The 19,395-nt window shown below is 50.5% G+C and overlaps 1 protein-coding gene across 3 annotated transcripts in view; it reads right to left on the reverse strand.

Moving 5' to 3' along the window:
- The window catches only part of MED1 (mediator complex subunit 1), a 100,339-nt gene that overhangs the window by 52,765 nt on the left and 28,179 nt on the right, over positions 1-19,395 (reverse strand). For all 3 annotated transcript variants that reach the window (XM_075350124.1, XM_075350125.1, XM_075350126.1), the window contains exons 7-13: positions 6,357-6,428; positions 6,216-6,278; positions 6,063-6,136; positions 5,883-5,972; positions 3,490-3,604; positions 2,999-3,123; positions 2,468-2,586 (exon numbers count right to left, since the gene is read on the reverse strand). In XM_075350124.1, coding sequence (XP_075206239.1) covers positions 2,468-2,586; positions 2,999-3,123; positions 3,490-3,604; positions 5,883-5,972; positions 6,063-6,136; positions 6,216-6,278; positions 6,357-6,428 — 658 coding nt within the window. The remainder of the gene's footprint in view (positions 1-2,467; positions 2,587-2,998; positions 3,124-3,489; positions 3,605-5,882; positions 5,973-6,062; positions 6,137-6,215; positions 6,279-6,356; positions 6,429-19,395) is intronic.

Below are 19,395 nucleotides of genomic sequence, written 5' to 3' on the forward strand. Positions count from 1 at the left end.
GGAAAGGGAAAACGGTCATCAGAACTACGCTTTGGGAAGCGTTTGTCAGGACAGGCCCTAGGCTTGGTCACAGTGGCCTGAAAACTGGAGTGGTTAAAGAACACACTCCTTGTTCTCTTAGGCAAGGTAAACTGGTGCTTTTCTGCCACAGAGGGTTGCTCCTCTGATACTGGCGGATTGAGGTCCAGTACAGAATTAATGGACGCAATCAAATCACTAACATCTGCGTCACTTTCGGACAGATCAATGGGGCACATGTAGGTAGCGTCCGAGCCCCCCGTAAAGGCATCCTCCTCGTCCTGCGAGTCAGCTCGTGAATCAGAGCCACGGGACGGGGAAGTGAGGGAGCCCTGCGCCTCCTTTTAGGAGGACGGGGTCTGGGACCAGATGAAGAATCCTCTGTGAGCTCCGCTGAGAGAGCCCTAGCAGCAGAGGCGCCCTGTGAAGGGGGCTGATGCATGGTCGGCAAAGTCCGGGACAGCTGTCCCATGGAGTCGGCAAAAGACTGGGACCTAGAGAAGGATTCTACCCAAGCCGGGGGTTCAGCCACCGGAGCCGGAGCAGCCGGAGGGACCACTGTGGGTGCGATACCAGGCTGAGGCATTGCCAGGTTAGAGCAGGCATCACAATGTGGATATGTGCTCGGTTCAGGCAGCACGAGCTTACATGCAGTGCATATTGCGTACAGCCTTGCAGCCTTGCTCCTTGTGTGAGACATGCTGCTGAAGTGGGGGCTCTGAGCCAGAATGACCCCCAGAGAGTATATAAGCAGGTCCACAACCGGAGGTTGTGGCTTACCAGACCGTTTGTGTGCCCTCCAGATCCCACAGCCCGGACCCCCAGAGAGATGCTGCAGCCAGCACCGATCGCTGTGAGAACGCTGGTAAAATGGCGCCGGAGCGAGGAGAGGGGGCGGGGCCTACTCTGAGAGCGGGAACTGGAGGGCCAAGGAGATTTACAGGGGAGGGAACATTTCCTCAGAGAGGAGTGTCCCTCCCCTGTGCCGAACGGCCGCTGGGCGGAGCCGCACTGTCCCTCTGCATGATTGACATGCAGGGGCAGTGAAATCGAAACTAGGCCTCAGGCGAAACCGGGGCCTAAATTTAACGATGCGACCGGCGTGCAGGCACCATCGGCGCGGTTCTCAGGCGAAAACCAGAGAACCGGCCGGAAATGTCAGAATAGATACACAGCCCACTCTCCCCAACAATAAAGTACAAGGGACCCCCCGAAAATAACGTCTCAGATACTTAGCTTGTGAGACGCAGGGTTTCAAGTCCCTGGGGATGAGTGCTCCGTCCGGCAGGATCCTGAAGGGCTGCGGATGGAGACCGGTCTCCTGCAAGGCAGGGAGAACCGTGCTGGCTCCCACTTCAAGCCAGAGCCCGAGGGATGGTGAAGGAGCGCGGCATGTAAGGCTCCAGCCCTGAAATCAACCTTAACAACACCGCCGACACAGTGGGGTGAGAAGGGACATGCCGGGAGTCCAGGCTTGGACCCGCTTTTCTTCAAACTCTTTCCAAAAATCAAAAATCAGATGAGAATGCATGTGTGGATGTATGCCTCCTGTAATTATCAAAAAACGGTTCAATTGAATTGAGTTTAGAAACTAGAAACCGAGAAAACCTCAATCATCAGTATAAAATAATAAACTTTATTGTATAATCGATATTAGAAAAACACACCCAGTGATTGTGGACACACACAGGGGTATACAAAGAGATTATGGGAGCAACCTAAATGGGACCCTTCTATTCTCTTTAAGAGGTCAAGCTCCTATATAACCTACGGGGTAATATGTACAAATATATATATACAAAGCGCCATATTTTTCTCTGGGCGCCCCCGTTCAAATTCAATTTTTCTCTCAATGCACCCTCAATAAAAAGTATTAGCCACTAACGGGGCAGGGAGATGGAGGAGAGGGGAGAAAACATTCTCTATGGGGTCCCTATCTCACCCTATAAATCTCACTCCTACCTACCAACGGAGGGTGTGACGCCGTAACTGTTTTGGGCGCCCCCGTTCCACGTCGGCTTGCCCTTAATGCGCCCTGACTACAAGTGGGTAATTGGATAATTGTTAATTTTTTCTAATATCGATTATACAATAAAGTTTATTATTTTATACTGATGATTGAGGTTTTCTCGGTTCCTGATGTATGCCTCCTGAACACAAAGCATTGAACTGGCTATATTTGGTTATCCAGGGGGTGTATATGCTCAGAGGGAGGAGCTACACTTTTTAGTGTAGTACTTTTTGTGTCCTCCGGAGGCAGAAGCTATACACCCAATGTCTGGGTCTCCCATAGGAACGATAAAGAAAATTTTTTTTAATGAAAAGTAAAATTCAACAGTCAGAACATCCCCTTATATATTAGATGAACAGTTATCAAATGTGTATGGGACCCTTAAAACCTACCAAACACCTTTAAGGCAAACAATAAGAGGCTATTAAAAATACGTACTGCATAGAATCGCATGTTGTGGTTCATAGGTGACGGCTCCTTATCTTTAGCCAGCTCAAACTGGGTGATGAGCTCATAATGAGGCGAGAAGGTGGGTGGGGTATCATACAAGGGAATACCTATAGAAAAGGAAGTGTGAAGTGTGACTGATCGGGTAACTGTAAAAAAGGACAACATATACAATAAAGACGACTAAACTCTGGTGGACTACAGCCAACCGTGCTCATTAGATGGCTGTCGGCTGAACCATACTTCCACCAATCCTTTGGCCATCAGCCAACTCAGACGAGCGCTCCTGTGTAGTCTAAGAGAAAATTGCCGACAGATTTCTGGTGGCGGCTTATCTCCGGGAGAACAAAGTGATTGGCAGTCTGAAATCGGACGCGCCCAATGAACATCTCAATGGGCTGGCGCTCCTATACACAGGGAGTCAGGCTTAACCTATCGATATCGGCAGGTTCGGCCGATATTAGTCAAATGTGTATGGAGGCCTTAAATGTAAGGAAGGTGGTTCCCCATAGTTCTGCTCACCTGTACAGTTTTGGATTTTCTGGATAAAAGCACTGGAGACAGGAATTGGCTGTGGAAACTTAAGGAAAAAACAGGCAGGAAGGTCCACACTGTTGGCGTTGGTTACAGCGGAGAATGATGGGGTTCTGCAAAGAGAAATCATTAGCTTGTGATGTAATCAGATGTCACCTTTTAATATTTGTTGGAGGGGGGATGTGAAAGCTTTTTTCTTTAAAAAAAAAAAACAACAAAAAACTACGCTGCCGCCCACGATGTCTGATTGTCTGCAGTGTTGTCAACAGGTTATCAGCACTGCAGACAATCTTTTTTTTTTTGTAAAGTGCAGCTGAGGAAAAGGGGTTCTCAGAAACAGGAAAATCTCTAATTTGTAAATGACATTGATTGTTCCATTATACAGGGATATAAGTGAGGTAATCTGGTCCGGTATGTAACATCTGATTCTAGCATCCTTATTAATACTATATGGACTGTAGATGGGAACGTCGTCTTACCCCTTATTGTCAATGGGATGTGAGCCTATGATCAGAGGAGCTATGGGTAGTTTGTACATTGTAGATGTGGCTTCAATGGTGACCGATACATTCAGCCCCAGTGACCGAGGGAGTACTGAAAGACATGAAAGGCATATATTCAATTTAGGATGCTTTCAGTCTTATCTGATGTAATATACATAATTATACATATGTGTAAGAGAATATCCATGCACCATATTTCAGTTTACCATGACTTAAAAGAAAATGGCAGAGAATTAGGTCTATTGTATAAATCAAGGTTTAAACAATAGACCTAATTCGGTTAAATGTATTTTTTTTTCATTTTTTTTTACTGCGTTCACTATATAGGTTAATTAAATGGGTTGTCCACTACTAGGGCAACCTTTTTTCATTTCCAATGTTTGGCCCCATTAAAATAAATATTACGTTCAACTCCAGTTGAGTGTGGCACCGTTCCAGCGGTGTCGGTGCTCGCGTTCCAGTATTCACTCTCCCACCTTCGGACGAATGATTTATCCACAGGTGATCGGCAGCTGCAGCTTTCGCTTCTTATTGATTAATCATATATCCAAAGGCGGTGAGGGAGAAGCCGGCAGTGACTGGTAGTGGGGCTCGCATGACACCACAACCTCACGTGAGCACCCGGAAAAGTGAGCACCGGCACCGCTGGAATTGCGCTGGTATGGGAGAAGAGTATAAGCTTTTTCATTTTAAAGGAGCCAAACATGGGGAATGAAAACGGATTGGCCAAGTAGTGGATAAATCCGATAATCAAAAGGACATTCTCCTATGAAACCCACAATCACCAGAGTACAAAAATGGCAGGTCCACAGCTGCCATGACAATCAATTGGACCCCCAAGATCATGTTGCGAGGGGCTGGGAGACAGTGCACAACACTGTTTAGATGCAGTTGTCAGTGTTTGACAGTGGCACTTAACACTAGAAGTCCCAGAAATTTTGAGCTCCCCCCTGAAGTCCCGAAAGAGGGTCAAATGACAAATACAATAAACTGAATAGAACTAACTAGAAACTAAATGGCTGAACTCAATGGAAAACAACAACCTCCTGTGGTGCGACAGTAATGGCCTTAATTACAGAACAAAAGACGGTGATTATAGGAGGTTAGCTAAAATCCTTCAGGTCATTCGACCCGTCTCTGGGTTCCAAAGGTAGAAATGTTAAATGACCCCTCTCTGGGACTTCTAGTGTTAAAAGTCTAAACAGAAGCAATCAGAGTGCTCTTTGGCCAGTGCTGATACAAGAAGATGTAGGCTGTGTATTGCAGCAGACATCTGTCGAGTATTGTGGGGGCTCAGCTTCTGAGCTTGTTCCATAATCGGGGACCCAACATATCACGTACCAGTAGATCATATGTCAGGAAGGGGTTTAATGACCCAAAGCACCATTTTCAATCATAGAATGAACTGTACAGCCAAACGCTCACAGTCCTCCACTACCATATACCAGAGGTGATGGTATTCACCCTTTTCTTCGATCATCAAGAAAACATGTATTAACCCATTAAGTAACCTAGGCCATCAGGGAAGCTAGTATTAACTTCTCCAATAGCACAGATCACAAAATATGAAATGAGAGAATATAACAGCACTGAATATTATAAAATAGATAGCTGTGAAAGCCCCAAGGGCCCAACCCAAAGGTCCATACAATGTACAAAGCTCAGAAAATGGAGACAGCAGTTTAGAGAAATTAAAGGGGTTTTCCCTGTCAAGAAGACTCAAACTGTGACATGGGACAAAGTGCACGGTGGCTCAGTGGTTAGCAGTACAGTCTTGCAGCGCTAGGGTCCTGGGTTCAAATCCCACCAAGGACAACGTCTGCAACGAGTTTGTATGTTCTCCCTTTGTTTGCGTGGGTTTCCTCCCACACTCCAAAGACATACTGACAGGGACTCTAGATTGTGAGCCCCAATGGGGACAGTGTTGCAAATGTATGTAAAGTGCTGTGGAATTAATAGCGCTATACAAGTGAATTAATTATTATTATTATTATTATTAATAATGTGCACATTGCCCCAATTTCCCGTGTGGGTGGGCGGTCACATGACTGCATTTATACGATCTGGTGGTAATTGGCGGAAGAGATTCTTATCTGATACTCTTAATAGAGCATGGAAAAGCAAGGGAGAGTCTACGTGACACGTTACTGAAGAAATCCAAATGGAATATATGCAGTCAAGTGATGGCTCACTGACGCGGGCAACGCTGGATTTATATAAAGTGACTGCAGGCTTCTCTTATCAGCTTGGATAACCCCTGTAATTGAATCCTCTTTTAGTACAGAAAGATTGATTTAATTGGCGAGCCATGCTGCCTCTATTTCTAGACGAATGATGCTGGGAACTCCATTTTCCTGCCTATTACTCACCATGGCCTTCATTAAGTGTCATTGTGGCTCCCGTTGCATCGTCAAAAAGGTCATATGGCGTTACATAATACTTTAAATTCATAACATGGCCTAAGATGAAACAAAACAAGTATGCATCATTTATCATGAATTGTGTGGGTCCGGTTTCTAGAACCGCTCTCTGACTTCTGCAGACATTACCTCCACTTCTTGGCGTCAGGTGCCCTACAGTGCCCTGTAATATTTTGTCCAACAAGCTGGCATTGGTCAACTGCCTGTAAAACAAATGAGTTATTAAATCTATTCCAGCTCCTCACTTTGTCCACAAGACCACACGTGAAATCTTGAGCTTACCAATACATTGCAGCCATTTTTGTGAGGTCCATCTCCAAAGACTGAAGTGCTAAAAACAATTTCCTATGAAAACAGATAACCAGTCAGAAGGATTCATGTTTCATACACGTGATGTGCCCGACACATGGAGCGATCACTCACTTATCTCCTGGCATCTTGTACAGGTTCACCAGGCTTTTCAAATACTGAGAAAAGTCCTCAAAATTCTTATCTCTAGAAAAAAAACAAAAACATCTAATTTACCAAAAAAGGGGATAGATGTCAATACACCACACGTATATCACAATCTAGCTTCGTATGATGTATTAGGCAAAATTAATGCTATGTGGACAATCATATAGGGTAAGCTGGAAATGACTAGATAACATGGAGAAGGGCAAATGATCAGTGATCAATCTCAAAATAGAGCAAGGAAATGGGGTTCTATCACCAACTTCATGGATTTTTTTTTTTTTATAAATAACAAACACTTTTATTAATTAAAGGGGTATTCCCATCTCCAAGATTCTATCCCAATATGTAGTAGGTGTAATAATAATAATAATAAAAATTATAATATTAGCAAATACCTCTAATTAGAAATGTAGTATAGTTCTCCTGATTAGCTTTGTTGCTTACCGCATTGCAGTAGCTTAGGCATCCATGGTTACGACCACTAGCAACTAACTAGCTGAATGGTTGTAACCATGGATACCCAAGCTGTAATGCCCTGCACACTAGGTAAGAGACCATGGCTAATCTGGAGAACTATACTATATTTCTAATTGTAGATATTTGCTATTAATAATAGTAAATAAAGAGAATTTTGTTTATTTACCGTAAATTATTTTTCTTATAGTTCCATATTGGGAGACCCAGACCATGGGTGTTTGTGTGTCCTCCAGAGGCAGAAGCTAAAGTACTACACTTAAAAGTGTAGCTCCTCCCTCTGAGCTTATACACCCCCTGGAGAACCAGATCTAGCCAGTTTAGTGCAAAAGCTGAAGGAGAATAGCCACCCACAAGTAGAACCGAGCAAGAACCGGAACAACCGGAGACTCTGTCCACGACAACAGCCGGTGATAACACACGGAACAAGAAAATTGCCAACAGGCAACAGGGAGGGAGCTGGGTCTCCCAATACGGAACTATAAGAAAAAGAATTTACGGTAAGTAAACAAAAGAAGGGAATTTTGTTTACTTACTGTAAATTCCTTTTCTTCTAGCTCTAATTGGGAGACCCAGACAATTGGGTGTATAGGCTATGCCTCCGGAGGCCGCACAAAGTACTACACTTAAAAGTGTTAAGCCCCTCCCCTTCTGCCTATACACCCCCCGTGCTCCCACGGGCTCCTCAGTTTTGGTGCAAAAGCAAGAAGGAGGAAAAAGAATTATCAACTGGTTTAAAGTAACTTCAATCCGAAGGAATATCGGAGAACTAAAACCATTCAACATCAACAACATGTGTACACAAAAAAACAGGGGCGGGTGCTGGGTCTCCCAATTAGAGCTAGAAGAAAAGGAATTTACGGTAAGTAAACAAAATTCCCTTCTTCTTTTTCGCTCTATTGGGAGACCCAGACAATTGGGACGTCCAAAAGCAGTCCCTGGGTGGGTAAAATAATACCTCGTAAGAGAGCCGTAAAACGGCCCTTTCCTACAGGTGGGCAACCGCCGCCTGAAGGACTCGTCTACCTAGGCTGGCATCCGCCGCAGCATAGGTATGCACCTGATAGTGCTTCGTGAAAGTGTGCAGGCTCGACCAGGTAGCCGCCTGACACACCTGTTGAGCCGTAGCCTGGTGCCTCAAAGCCCAGGACGCTCCCACGGCTCTGGTAGAATGGGCCTTCAGCCCTGAGGGAACCGGAAGCCCAGCCGAACGGTAAGCTTCGATAATTGGCTCCTTTATCCACCGAGCCAGGGTTGATTTGGAAGCCTGTGATCCTTTACGCTGGCCAGCGACAAGGACAAAGAGTGCATCCGAGCGGCGCAGGGGCGCCGTACGAGAAATGTAGAGTCTGAGTGCTCTCACCAGATCTAACAAGTGCAAATCCTTTTCACATTGGTGAACTGGATGAGGATAAAAAGAAGGTAAGGAAATATCCTGATTGAGATGAAAGGGGGATACCACCTTAGGAAGAAATTCCGGAACCGGATGTAGAACCACCTTGTCCTGGTGAAACACCAGAAAAGGGGCTTTGCACGACAACGCTGCTAGCTCAGACACTCTCCGAAGAGAAGTGACTGCTACTAGAAAAACCACTTTCTGCGAAAGTCGTGAGAGGGAGATATCTCTCATTGGCTCGAAAGGTGGTTTCTGAAGAACCATCAGCACCCTGTTTAGATCCCAGGGTTCTAACGGCCGCTTGTAAGGTGGAACGATGTGACAAACTCCCTGCAGGAACGTGCGTACCTGTGGAAGTCTAGCTAGGCGCTTCTGGAAAAACACAGAGAGCGCCGAAACTTGTCCCTTAAGGGAGCCCAGCGACAAACCCTTTTCCACTCCAGATTGAAGGAAGGACAGAAAAGTAGGTAATGCAAATGGCCAGGGAGAAAAACCCTGAGCAGAGCACCACGACAGAAAAATTTTCCACGTCCTGTGATAGATCTTGGCGGACGTTGGTTTTCTAGCCTGTCTCATAGTGGCAATGACCTCTTGAGATAACCCTGAAGACGCTAGGATCCAGGACTCAATGGCCACACAGTCAGGTTGAGGGCCGCAGAATTCAGATGGAAAAACGGCCCTTGAGATAGCAAGTCTGGTCGGTCTGGTAGTGCCCACGGTCGGCCGACCGTGAGATGCCACAGATCCGGGTACCACGACCGGCTCGGCCAGTATGGAGCGACGAGGATGACGCGGCGGCAGTCGGCCCTGATCTTGCGTAACACTCTGGGCAACAGTGCCAGCGGAGGAAACACATAAGGGAGCTGAAACTGCGACCAATCCTGAACTAAGGCGTCTGCCGCCAGAGCTCTGGGATCTTGAGACCGTGCCATGAACATTGGTACCTTGTTGTTGTGCCGGGACGCCATGAGGTCGACGTCCGGCACCCCCCAGCGGCAACAGATCTCCTGAAACACGTCCGGGTGAAGGGACCATTCCCCTGCGTCCATGCCCTGGCGACTGAGATAATCCGCTTCCCAGTTTTCTACGCCTGGGATGTGAACTGCGGATATGGTGGAGGCCGTGGCTTCCACCCACATCAAAATCCGCCGGACTTCCTGGAAGGCTTGTCGACTGCGTGTGCCGCCTTGGTGGTTGATGTATGCCACCGCTGTGGAATTGTCCGACTGAATTCGGATCTGCTTGCCTTCCAGCCACTGCTGGAACGCTTTCAGGGCAAGATACACTGCCCGTATTTCCAGAACATTGATCTGAAGCGAGGACTCTTGCCGGGTCCACGTACCCTGAGCCCTGTGGTGGAGAAAAACTGCTCCCCACCCTGACAGACTCGCGTCCGCCGTGACTACTTCCCAGGATGGGGGTAGGAAGGATTTCCCCTTCGATAATGAAGTGGGAAGAAGCCACCACCGAAGGGAGGCTTTGGTCGCCTGAGAAAGGGAGACGGTCCTGTCGAGGGACGTCGGCTTCCTGTCCCATTTGCGTAGGATGTCCCATTGAAGGGGACGCAGGTGAAACTGCGCGAAAGGGACTGCTTCCATTGCTGCCACCATCTTCCCCAGAAAGTGCATGAGGCGCCTCAAGGGGAATAACTGGCCTTGAAGGAGAGATTGTACCCCTTTCTGTAGTGACTGCTGCTTGATCAGCGGAAGCTTCACTATCGCTGAGAGGGTATGGAACTCCATGCCAAGGTATGTCAGCGATTGGGCCGGTGTCAGATTTGACTTTGGAAAATTGATGATCCACCCGAAACTCTGGAGAGTCTCCAGGGTAGCGTCGAGGCTGTGTTGGCATGCCTCTTGAGAGGGTGCCTTGATCAACAGATCGTCCAAGTACGGGATCACCGAGTGACCCTGAGAATGGAGGACCGCAACTACAGTAGCCATAACCTTGGTGAAAACCCGTGGGGCTGTTGCCAGGCCGAATGGCAGTGCCACGAACTGTAGGTGTTCGTTTTCTATGGCGAAGCGCTGGTGCTCTGGGGCAATCGGAACGTGGAGATAAGCATCTTTGATATCGATCGATGCAAGGAAATCTCCTTGAGACATTGAGGCGATGACGGAGCGGAGGGATTCCATCCGGAACCGCCTGGTCTTTACGTGTTTGTTGAGAAGTTTCAGGTCCAGGACTGGACGGAAGGACCCGTCCTTCTTTGGGACCACAAACAAGTTGGAGTAAAAACCGTGGCCCCGTTGCTGAAGAGGAACAGGGACCACCACTCCTTCTGCCTTCAGAGTGCCCAGCGCCTGCAGAAGAGCCTCGGCTCGCTCGGGAGGCGGAGAGGACCTGAAGAATCGAGTCGGGGGACGAGAGGTGAACTCTATCTTGTAACCGTGAGACAGAATGTCTCTCACCCAGCGGTCTTTTATTTGTGGCAGCCAGGTGTCGCAAAAGCGGGAGAGCCTGCCACCGACCGAGGATGCTACTAGAGGAGGTCGAAAGTCATGAGGAAGCCGCTTTGTTAGCGGTGCCTCCAATGGTCTTTTTAGGACGTGACTTAGACCGCCATGCATCAGAGTTCCTTTGTTCTTTCTGAGACCTTTTGGACGAGGAGAATTGGGCCTTGCCCGCGCCCCGAAAGGACCGAAACCTCGACTGCCCTCTCTTCTGTTGGGGGATGTTCTGTTTGGGCTGGGGTAAGGATGTGTCCTTTCCCTTAGATTGTTTGATGATTTCATCCAGGCGCTCGCCAAACAGCCTGTCGCCAGAAATTGGCAAACTGGTTAAGCGCTTTTTGGAAGCAGAATCTGCCTTCCATTCCCGTAGCCACAAGGCCCTGCGGAGTACCACCGAATTGGCGGCCGCAACCGCCGTACGGCTCACAGAGTCCAGGACAGCATTAATAGCGTAAGACGCAATTGCCGAGGTCTGGGTGGTAATGGATGCCACTTGTGGCGCGGCCGTGCATGTGGCTGCTTCAATTTGCGCTTGACCTGCTGAGATAGCTTGCAGCGCCCATACGGCTGCGAATGCTGGTGCAAAAGAAGCTCCGATAGCTTCGTAGATGGATTTCAACCAGAGCTCCATCTGCCTGTCAGTGGCATCTTTGAGCGAGGCCCCCTCTTCCACTGCAAGTATGGATCTAGCCGCCAGTCTGGAGATTGGAGGATCCACTTTGGGACATTGAGTCCAACCTTTAACCACGTCCGGGGGGAAAGGATAACGTGTATCCTTAAGGCGCTTAGAAAAACGCTTATCTGGACAAGCATGGTGATTCTGGATTGCCTCTCTGAAATCAGAGTGGTCTAAAAACATACTCTGTGTACGCTTGGGGAACCTGAAACGAAATTTCTCCTGCTGCGAAGCTGACTCCTCCGCCGGAGGGGCTGAGGGAGAAATATCCAGCAACTGATGGATGGACGCAATAAGATCGTTCACTATGGCGTCCCCGTCTGGAGTATTAAGATTGAGAGCGCTCTCAGGATCCGAATCCTGATCAGCTGTCTCCGCATCATCAACCAAGGATTCCCCCCGCTGAGACCCTAAACAATATGATGTCGAGGGAAATTCTAAGCGAGCCCGCTTAGTCGATCTGGGGCTGGGGTCTAAGTCAGAACCCTCAGCCTGGGATGTATGAGATACCCCGGGAGGACAAAGAAGGTCCAACTGAGGGGGGCCAGGGAACAATGATTCACCAGAGTCCCTTTGCTGAGATACCGGCCTGGACTGCAAGGCTTCTAGTATCTTAGCCATAGTCTCAGAGAGTTTTGCAAACTCAGTCCCCGTCACCTGGACAGTGTCAACAGGTGGCTCCCCCCGGGCCCCTCTTAGCATAGGCTCCGGCTGAAGAAGTGCCACAGGGGCCGAACACTGCACACAATGAGGGTCAGTGGAACCTGCCGGTAGTGGGGTCTTACAAGCGGCGCAGGCAGCATAATAAGCCTGTGTTTTGGCACCCCTGCCTTTTGTGGGCGCCATGCTATAGTTTTCCCTGAGTAACACAATAGGGTATATAGCCAGAATGAACTGTGCTCATACAATGTAAAGTATATACAATACACAAATAATGTACCAATATACTACAGCACCATGGGGCTAGCACCAACAGGTGCTGCTTACCAGCCGCCTAAAGCGGTTGTGAGGCCACCAGAGACCGTGTCTGGGTCTCCCAGGATTTGTCCCCCTCTGCAGCGTCCGAGGAGCTGACAGGAATGGCTGCGGCGTCCTGACGAGAGGAGGGAGCTGGGGGCGTGGCCGAGAAAGTGCGGGAACTGGTGCTCACACTGCGCACAGTGAGGGGGGTGGAGTATGTAAATCATACTCCAGCCCTCAGTGCTGCTCGCTCTGCAGCGTCCCGCCCTTCCCCTGCCTGTCAGGGCTGAGGGCGGGAGAAAGGGAAAACTAGGCCGCAAGCAAGCCGGGGACTCTAGTATAAACGCGGCCGCCGTAAAAGCGCGGCCGGCGTGAAAGTCCCCGGCGCACTACAAGTCCCAGCCGCGCCGCAGTCTCCCATGGCAGCGGCGGTTAGTGCGGTAGCCCCTACATATAAACACACTCAGCGACGCTGAGTGTGTAATGGCACATATAGACCCGGTCAGCGCCGCGGTCCCCGGTGCACTAGCACACCCAGCAAAGCTGAGGTGATGCCGTGCACGGTCCCCACAGGGATACAGAATACCTCCAAGATGCAGGGCCATGTCCCTGAACGGTACCCGGCTCCTATCCATCAGGCTCCACAGGAGTTGTGGATGAAGCGCGGTCTCAGTGCCTGGAGACCGATAAGATCCCACTTCACCCAGAGCCCAGAGGGGGATGGGGAAGGAAAGCAGCATGTGGGCTCCAGCCTCCGTACCCGCAATGGATACCTCAACCTTAACAACACCGCCGACAAGAGTGGGGTGAGAAGGGAGCATGCTGGGGGCCCTATATGGGCCCACTTTTCTTCCATCCGACATGGTCAGCAGCTGCTGCTGACCAATCTGTGGAGCTGTGCTGTGCATGTCTGCCTCCTTCGCACAAAGCAAAAAACTGAGGAGCCCGTGGGAGCACGGGGGGTGTATAGGCAGAAGGGGAGGGGCTTAACACTTTTAAGTGTAGTACTTTGTGCGGCCTCCGGAGGCATAGCCTATACACCCAATTGTCTGGGTCTCCCAATAGAGTGAAAAAGAAATTCTCTTTTTCTTTATCGTTCCTATGGGAGACCCAGACCATGGGACGTTCCAAAGCTGTCCCTGGGTGGGAATAAACAGAAAAAAAAGAGAATTTTGTTACTTAACGTAAATTCTTTTTCTTATAGTTCCGTCATGGGAGACCCAAACCATGGGGTGTATGCTACTGCCCCCGGAGGACACACAAAGTTACTACACTCAAAAACGTGTAGCTCCTCCCTCCTAGCATATACACCCCCTGCTAGCCAGATCTAGCCAGTTTAGTGCAAAAGCTGAAGGAGGACATCCACCCACAAGAAGAGACAGAGTAAAATCCGGAAGAACCGGAACCTCTGTCTACAACAATAACAGCCGGTGAAGACACACGGAACAAGAAACCTGCCAATAGGCAATAGGGAGGGTGCTGGGTCTCCCATGACGGAACTATAAGAAAAAGAATTTACGGTAAGTAACAAAATTCTCTTTTTCTTTATCGTTCCTATGGGAGACCCAAACCATGGGACGTTCAAAAGCAGTCCATGGGTGGGAATAAACAGACAACTGAGAAGCAGGCAAACCTAACTTCACAAATGGGCGACAGACGCCGGAAAAATGCGTCTGCCGAAGCCCACGTCTGCCAAAGCATGAGCATGCCTTGGGTAGTGCTTCGAAAAAGTATGCAGACTAATTCGAGCTGCAGACTGACAGACCTACTGAGCCGTAACCTGGTGCCTGAAAGCCCAAAAAAAGGTGCCGACAGGTCTGACCAAATGTGCTCTGATCCCCGGCGGGGAAGGCACTGAGTACACTTGTAGGTCTCGGAAATGGCCGATCTAAGCCAACGATCAGGGTCGGCTTAGATGCCGAGAGACCGCTACGCTGACGAACAGTCAGCACCAGAGAGGTGCACCGCCTAATAACGGCGGTGCGAGACACATAGATCCGGAGCGCCCGCACCAGATCCAGGATATGCAACGCTTCCTCAAGCGATGAACAGGAGCCGGACAAAAGGAAGGCAGGAAAATTGCCCCGGATAAGGTGGAAGCAGTAACCGCCTTAGGGAAAAAAGTCCGGAGTCGGATGAAGACCACCTTGTCTTGATGCAAAAGACCAAAAAAGGGGGTGACTCCGAGAGAGTGCAGCCAGAACTCTCTGGCGGGAAATTATAGCCACTAGAAAGACTACTTTCTGTGAAAGATACAACAAAGAAACCTCCCCAAGAGGCGCAAAGGGGGGTTTCCGGGAACCGGGAGGACCGGATTAAGGTCCCAGGTCTCCATAGGCCGCCGGAAGGCGGAATGATGTGAGATGCGCCCTTAAAGGAGCGCACCGGAGCCAGCCGGACGATACGCCGCTGGCACATACTGACAGAGCCGAGACCTGTCCCTTAATGAGGGATAGTCCTAGCTGTAGACCGGACTGTGGAAGGGACAGGAGGGTCGGCAAGGCCAAAAAAGGTCAAAGGACACTTTGGAGCTCGAGTCATAGTGGAGATGACTTCAGGAAGGATATCAGAAGTCGCCAAGATCCAGGACTCAAGAGCTACGCCGTCAATCTGAGAATCCAGAATTCTGACGGGAAAAAACGGACCTCTTGAGAAAAGGTCTGAACGGTCCGGAAGATGCCAAGGCAACCCAACGGACAGAAGGAGCAGGTCAGAGTACCAAGCCTGCTTGGGTCAGTCTGGAAGAATGACCCGACGGCCCCCTTTACCGATCTTGCGCAGGACTCTGGACAAGAGGTAGAGGGTGAAATTCGTAAAGGGACAAAGCTGGGATCAAACATGAACCAGTGTGTCTACCGCAAAACCTGAGGATTGTGGACCACGGTAGGACAGCTGAAATAGCCTGCCTCGTAGTTTTCACATCTAGGATGTGGACTGCGGATACGGTGGACTAGGAGTCCCTTGTCCACTGAAGGATGTTGAGCCGCCATGATTGCCAGGCGGCTGAGTGTCCCGCCCTGGAAGCTGATGTAGGAAAACGCTGTCACGTTGTCCGACTGGACTCGAATGTGCCTAGCCGCCCACAGATGGTGAAGGCTTAGAGAGCAAGAAATACAGCTCTGATTTCCAGCACATTGATCCAGAGGGCTGATTCGGACAGAGTCCAAGCGCCCTGCGCTCCACGGTGGAGATATACTGCTCCCAAGGCGGATAGGCTACTTAGCTTTGAGACGCAGGGCCCAGTCCCTGGTGGGGTGGGGGTTCAGTGCTCCTTCCAGCAGGGTCCTGCACAAGGGCTGCGGATGGAGGCCGGTCTCCTGCAAGGCAGTGAGAACCGTGTTGGCTCCAACTTCAAGCCAGAGCCCCTAAGGGATGGTGAAGGAGCGCGGCATGAAGGGCTCCTGCCCTGAAGTCAACCTTAACAGCACCGCCGCCAGGGGGGTGAGAAGGGACATGCCGGGAGTCCAGTGGACCCGCTTTTCTTCCAAATCTTTAGAAAAAATGAAAAATCAAAAGAGAATGCATGTGTGTGTGTGATCCTCCTGACACAAAGCAAGAAACTGGCTAGATCTGGCTAGCAGGGGGTGTATATGCTAGGAGGGAGGAGCTACACGTTTTTGAGTGTAGTAACTTTGTGTGTCCTCCGGGGGCAGTAGCATACACCCCATGGTTTGGGTCTCCCATAGGAACGATAAAGAAAACTAAGAAGTAGGCGGAGCCTAACTTCACAAGTGGGCGACAGCCGCCTGAAGGATGCGTCTGCCCAAGCTCGCATCTGCCGAAGCATGAGCATGCACTTGGTAGTGCTTTGAAAAGGTATGCAGGCTAGTCCAAGTGGCAGCCTGACAGACTTGTTGAGCCGTAGCCTGGTGCCTAAAAGCCCAAGAGGCACCGACAGCTCTGGTCGAGTGTGCTTTGAAAAGCTTGAGAGGTGCACCGCCTAAGCGCAGCGGTGCGAGACACATAAATCCGGAGAGCACGCACTAGATCCAGAGAATGCAGCGCTTTCTCAAAGCGATGAACAGGGGCCGGACAGAAGGAAGGCAAGGAAATGTCCTGGTTAAGGTGGAAGGGAGAGACCACCTTAGGAAGAAAGTCCGGAGTCGGACGGAGAACTACCTTGTCTTGGTGAAAAACCAAAAAAGGTGACTCCGAGGAGAGCGCAGCCAAATCAGAGACTCTCCTGAGAGAAGTTATGGCAACTAGAAAGGCCACCCTTTGAGAAAAACGATACAAAGAAACCTCCCTAAGGGGCTCAAAAGGGGGTTTCTGCAATACCGTGAGGACCAAGTTAAGGTCCCAGGGATCCAAGGGCCGCCGATAAGGCGGAATGATGTGAGACGCGCCTTGCATGAAGGTGCGGACCTGAGCCAGCCGGGCGAGACGCCGCTGGAACAGCACTGATAGAGCTGAGACTTGTCCCTTGAGAGAGTTGAGGGACAGTCCTAGCTGCAGACCGGACTGTAAAAAAGACAGAAGGGTCGGCAACGAGAATGGCCAAGGAGGATGGCCGGAAGAGCGACACCAGGACAGGAAAATTTTCCAAGTCCTGTGATAGATCTTGACGGAGGAAGACTTACGGGCCCGAGTCATAGTGGAGCTGACTTCAGGAGGAATACTTGAAGCCGTCAAAATCCAGGACTCAAGAGCCACGCCGTCAAATTGAGTGCCGCAGAATTCGGGCGGAAAAACGGACCTTGCGAGAGTAGATCTGGACGATCCGGAAGATGCCACGGCATCTCTACGGACAGTTGGAGCAGGTCCGGATACCAAGCTCGCCTGGGCCAGTCCGGTGCAATGAGGATGACTCGACGGCCCTCCATTCTGATCTTGCGCAGGACTCTGGGCAAGAGAGCTAGAGGGGGAAACACGTAGGACGGACGAAACTGGGACCAATCCTGAACCAGAGCGTCCGCGGCGACGGCCTGAGGATCGTGGGAGCGAGCCACGTAAACCGGAACCTTGTTGTTGAGACGGGATGCCATTAGGTCCACGTCCGGAGTGCCCCACTTGCGGCAGATTGACTAAAACACTGCCGGGTGCAGGGACCACTCGCCACCGTCCACGGATTGACGGCTGAGATAATCTGCCTCCCAGTTTTCTACGCCTGGGATGTGGACTACGGATATGGTGGACTTGGAGTCCTCCGCCCATTGAAGAATGCGTTGGACCTCCAACATTGCCAGGCGGCTGCGTGTCCTGCCTTGGTGATTGATGTAGGCAACCGCTGTCGCGTTGTCTGACTGGACTCGAATGTGCCTGCCCGCCAACAGGTGGTGAAAGGCTAGGAGAGCTAGAAGCACAGCTCTGGTTTCCAGCACATTGATTGAAAGGGCTGACTCGGACGGAGTCCAAGTGCCCTGTGCTCTGTGGTGGAGATATACCGCTCCCCAGCCGGATAGGCTGGCATCCGTGGTGAGAATCACCCAGGACGGAGTCAGAAAGGAGCGCCCTTGGGACAGGGAGAGGGGTCGAAGCCACCACTGAAGAGAGATCTTGGTCCGTGGCGACAGAGCCACTAACCTGTGTAAGGAGGAAGGCCGCTTGCCCCAACAGCGGAGAAAGTCCAGCTGCAGGGGGCGCAGATGGAACTGGGCAAAGGGAACCGCCTCCATGGACGTCACCATTTGACCCAGCACCTGCATCAGGCGCCTGAGGGAATAACGGCGGGGCCGCAGCAGAGAGCGCACCGCTAGCCGGAGAGACTGCTGTTTGACTAAGGGCAACTTCACAAGTGCCGGCAAAGTCTCGAACTGCATCCCTAGGTACGTGAGACTCTGGGTCGGAATCAGGGTGGACTTGGGAAGATTGACAAGCCACCCGAATTGGGCTAGAGTGGCGAGAGTGAGCGAGACACTCCGCTGACAGTCTGCGCTGGATGGAGCCTTGACCAGAAGGTCGTCCAGGTAAGGAAGCACTGCCAACCCCTGGAGGTGCAGGACCGCAATCACTGCCGCCATGATCTTGGTGAATACCCGAGGGGCCGTGGCTAACCCGAAGGGGAGAGCCACGAATTGGAAATGATCCTCTCCTATCGCAAAACGTAACCAACGCTGGTGTGACACTGCGATTGGCACATGTAGATAGGCATCTCTGATGTCGAAGGACGCCAGGAAATCCCCTTTCGTCATAGAGGCAATGACTGATCGCAGAGACTCCATGCGAAAATGCCGCACCCGGACATGCTTGTTGAGAAGCTTGAGATCCAGGATGGGCCGGAAGGTACCGTCCTTTTTTGGAACTAGGAAGAGGTTTGAGTAAAAACCTCTGAACCGTTCCCGAGCAGGAACTGGTACAATCACACCGTTTGCCTGCAAGGATGCCACGGCCTGTGAGAAGGCGGCGGCCTTGGAGCAGGGGGGAGTTGAGAGAAAAAATCTGTTTGGCGGGCTGGAAGAGAATTCTATCCTGTAGCCGTGAGATATGATGTCTCTCACCCACTGATCGGAGACTTGCTTTAACCAAGCGTCGCCAAAGTGGGAGAGCCTGCCACCGACTGAGGACGTGGCTGGAGCGGGCCGAGAGTCATGAGGAGGCTGCCTTAGTGGCAGAACCTCCTGCGGACTTCTGCGGACGCGCTTTTGGGCGCCAGTTGGATTTCTGATCCTTGGCTGAGTTAGCGGACGAGGCGGAAGGCTTATAGGATGACCAGTTGGAGGAACGAAAAGGAACGAAACCTCGATTAATTTCTACCCTGGGCGGGTTTCCTGGTTTTGGTTTGTGGCATGGAAGTACTCTTCCCGCCAGTAGCTTCCTTAATGATTTCATCCAGCTGTTCACCAAACAGCCGTGAACCAGCAAAAGGGAGCCCAGCAAGAAACTTCTTGGAAGAAGAATCTGCCTTCCACTCTCGAAGCCACAAAATCCTGCGGATAACAAGAGAATTAGCTGAAGCCACCGCAGTGCGGTGAGCAGCCTCTAGCATTGCAGACATGGCATAAGATGAAAAAGCTGAAGCCTGAGAGGTTAAGGTAACCATCTCAGGCATAGATTCCTTGGTGAGGGAATGCATCTCCTCCAGAGAAGCAGAGATGGCTTTGAGAGCCC

This window comes from Anomaloglossus baeobatrachus, chromosome 5 (genome assembly GCF_048569485.1).
Source record: "Anomaloglossus baeobatrachus isolate aAnoBae1 chromosome 5, aAnoBae1.hap1, whole genome shotgun sequence".
In the NCBI taxonomy this organism is placed as follows: Eukaryota; Metazoa; Chordata; class Amphibia; order Anura; family Aromobatidae; genus Anomaloglossus; species Anomaloglossus baeobatrachus.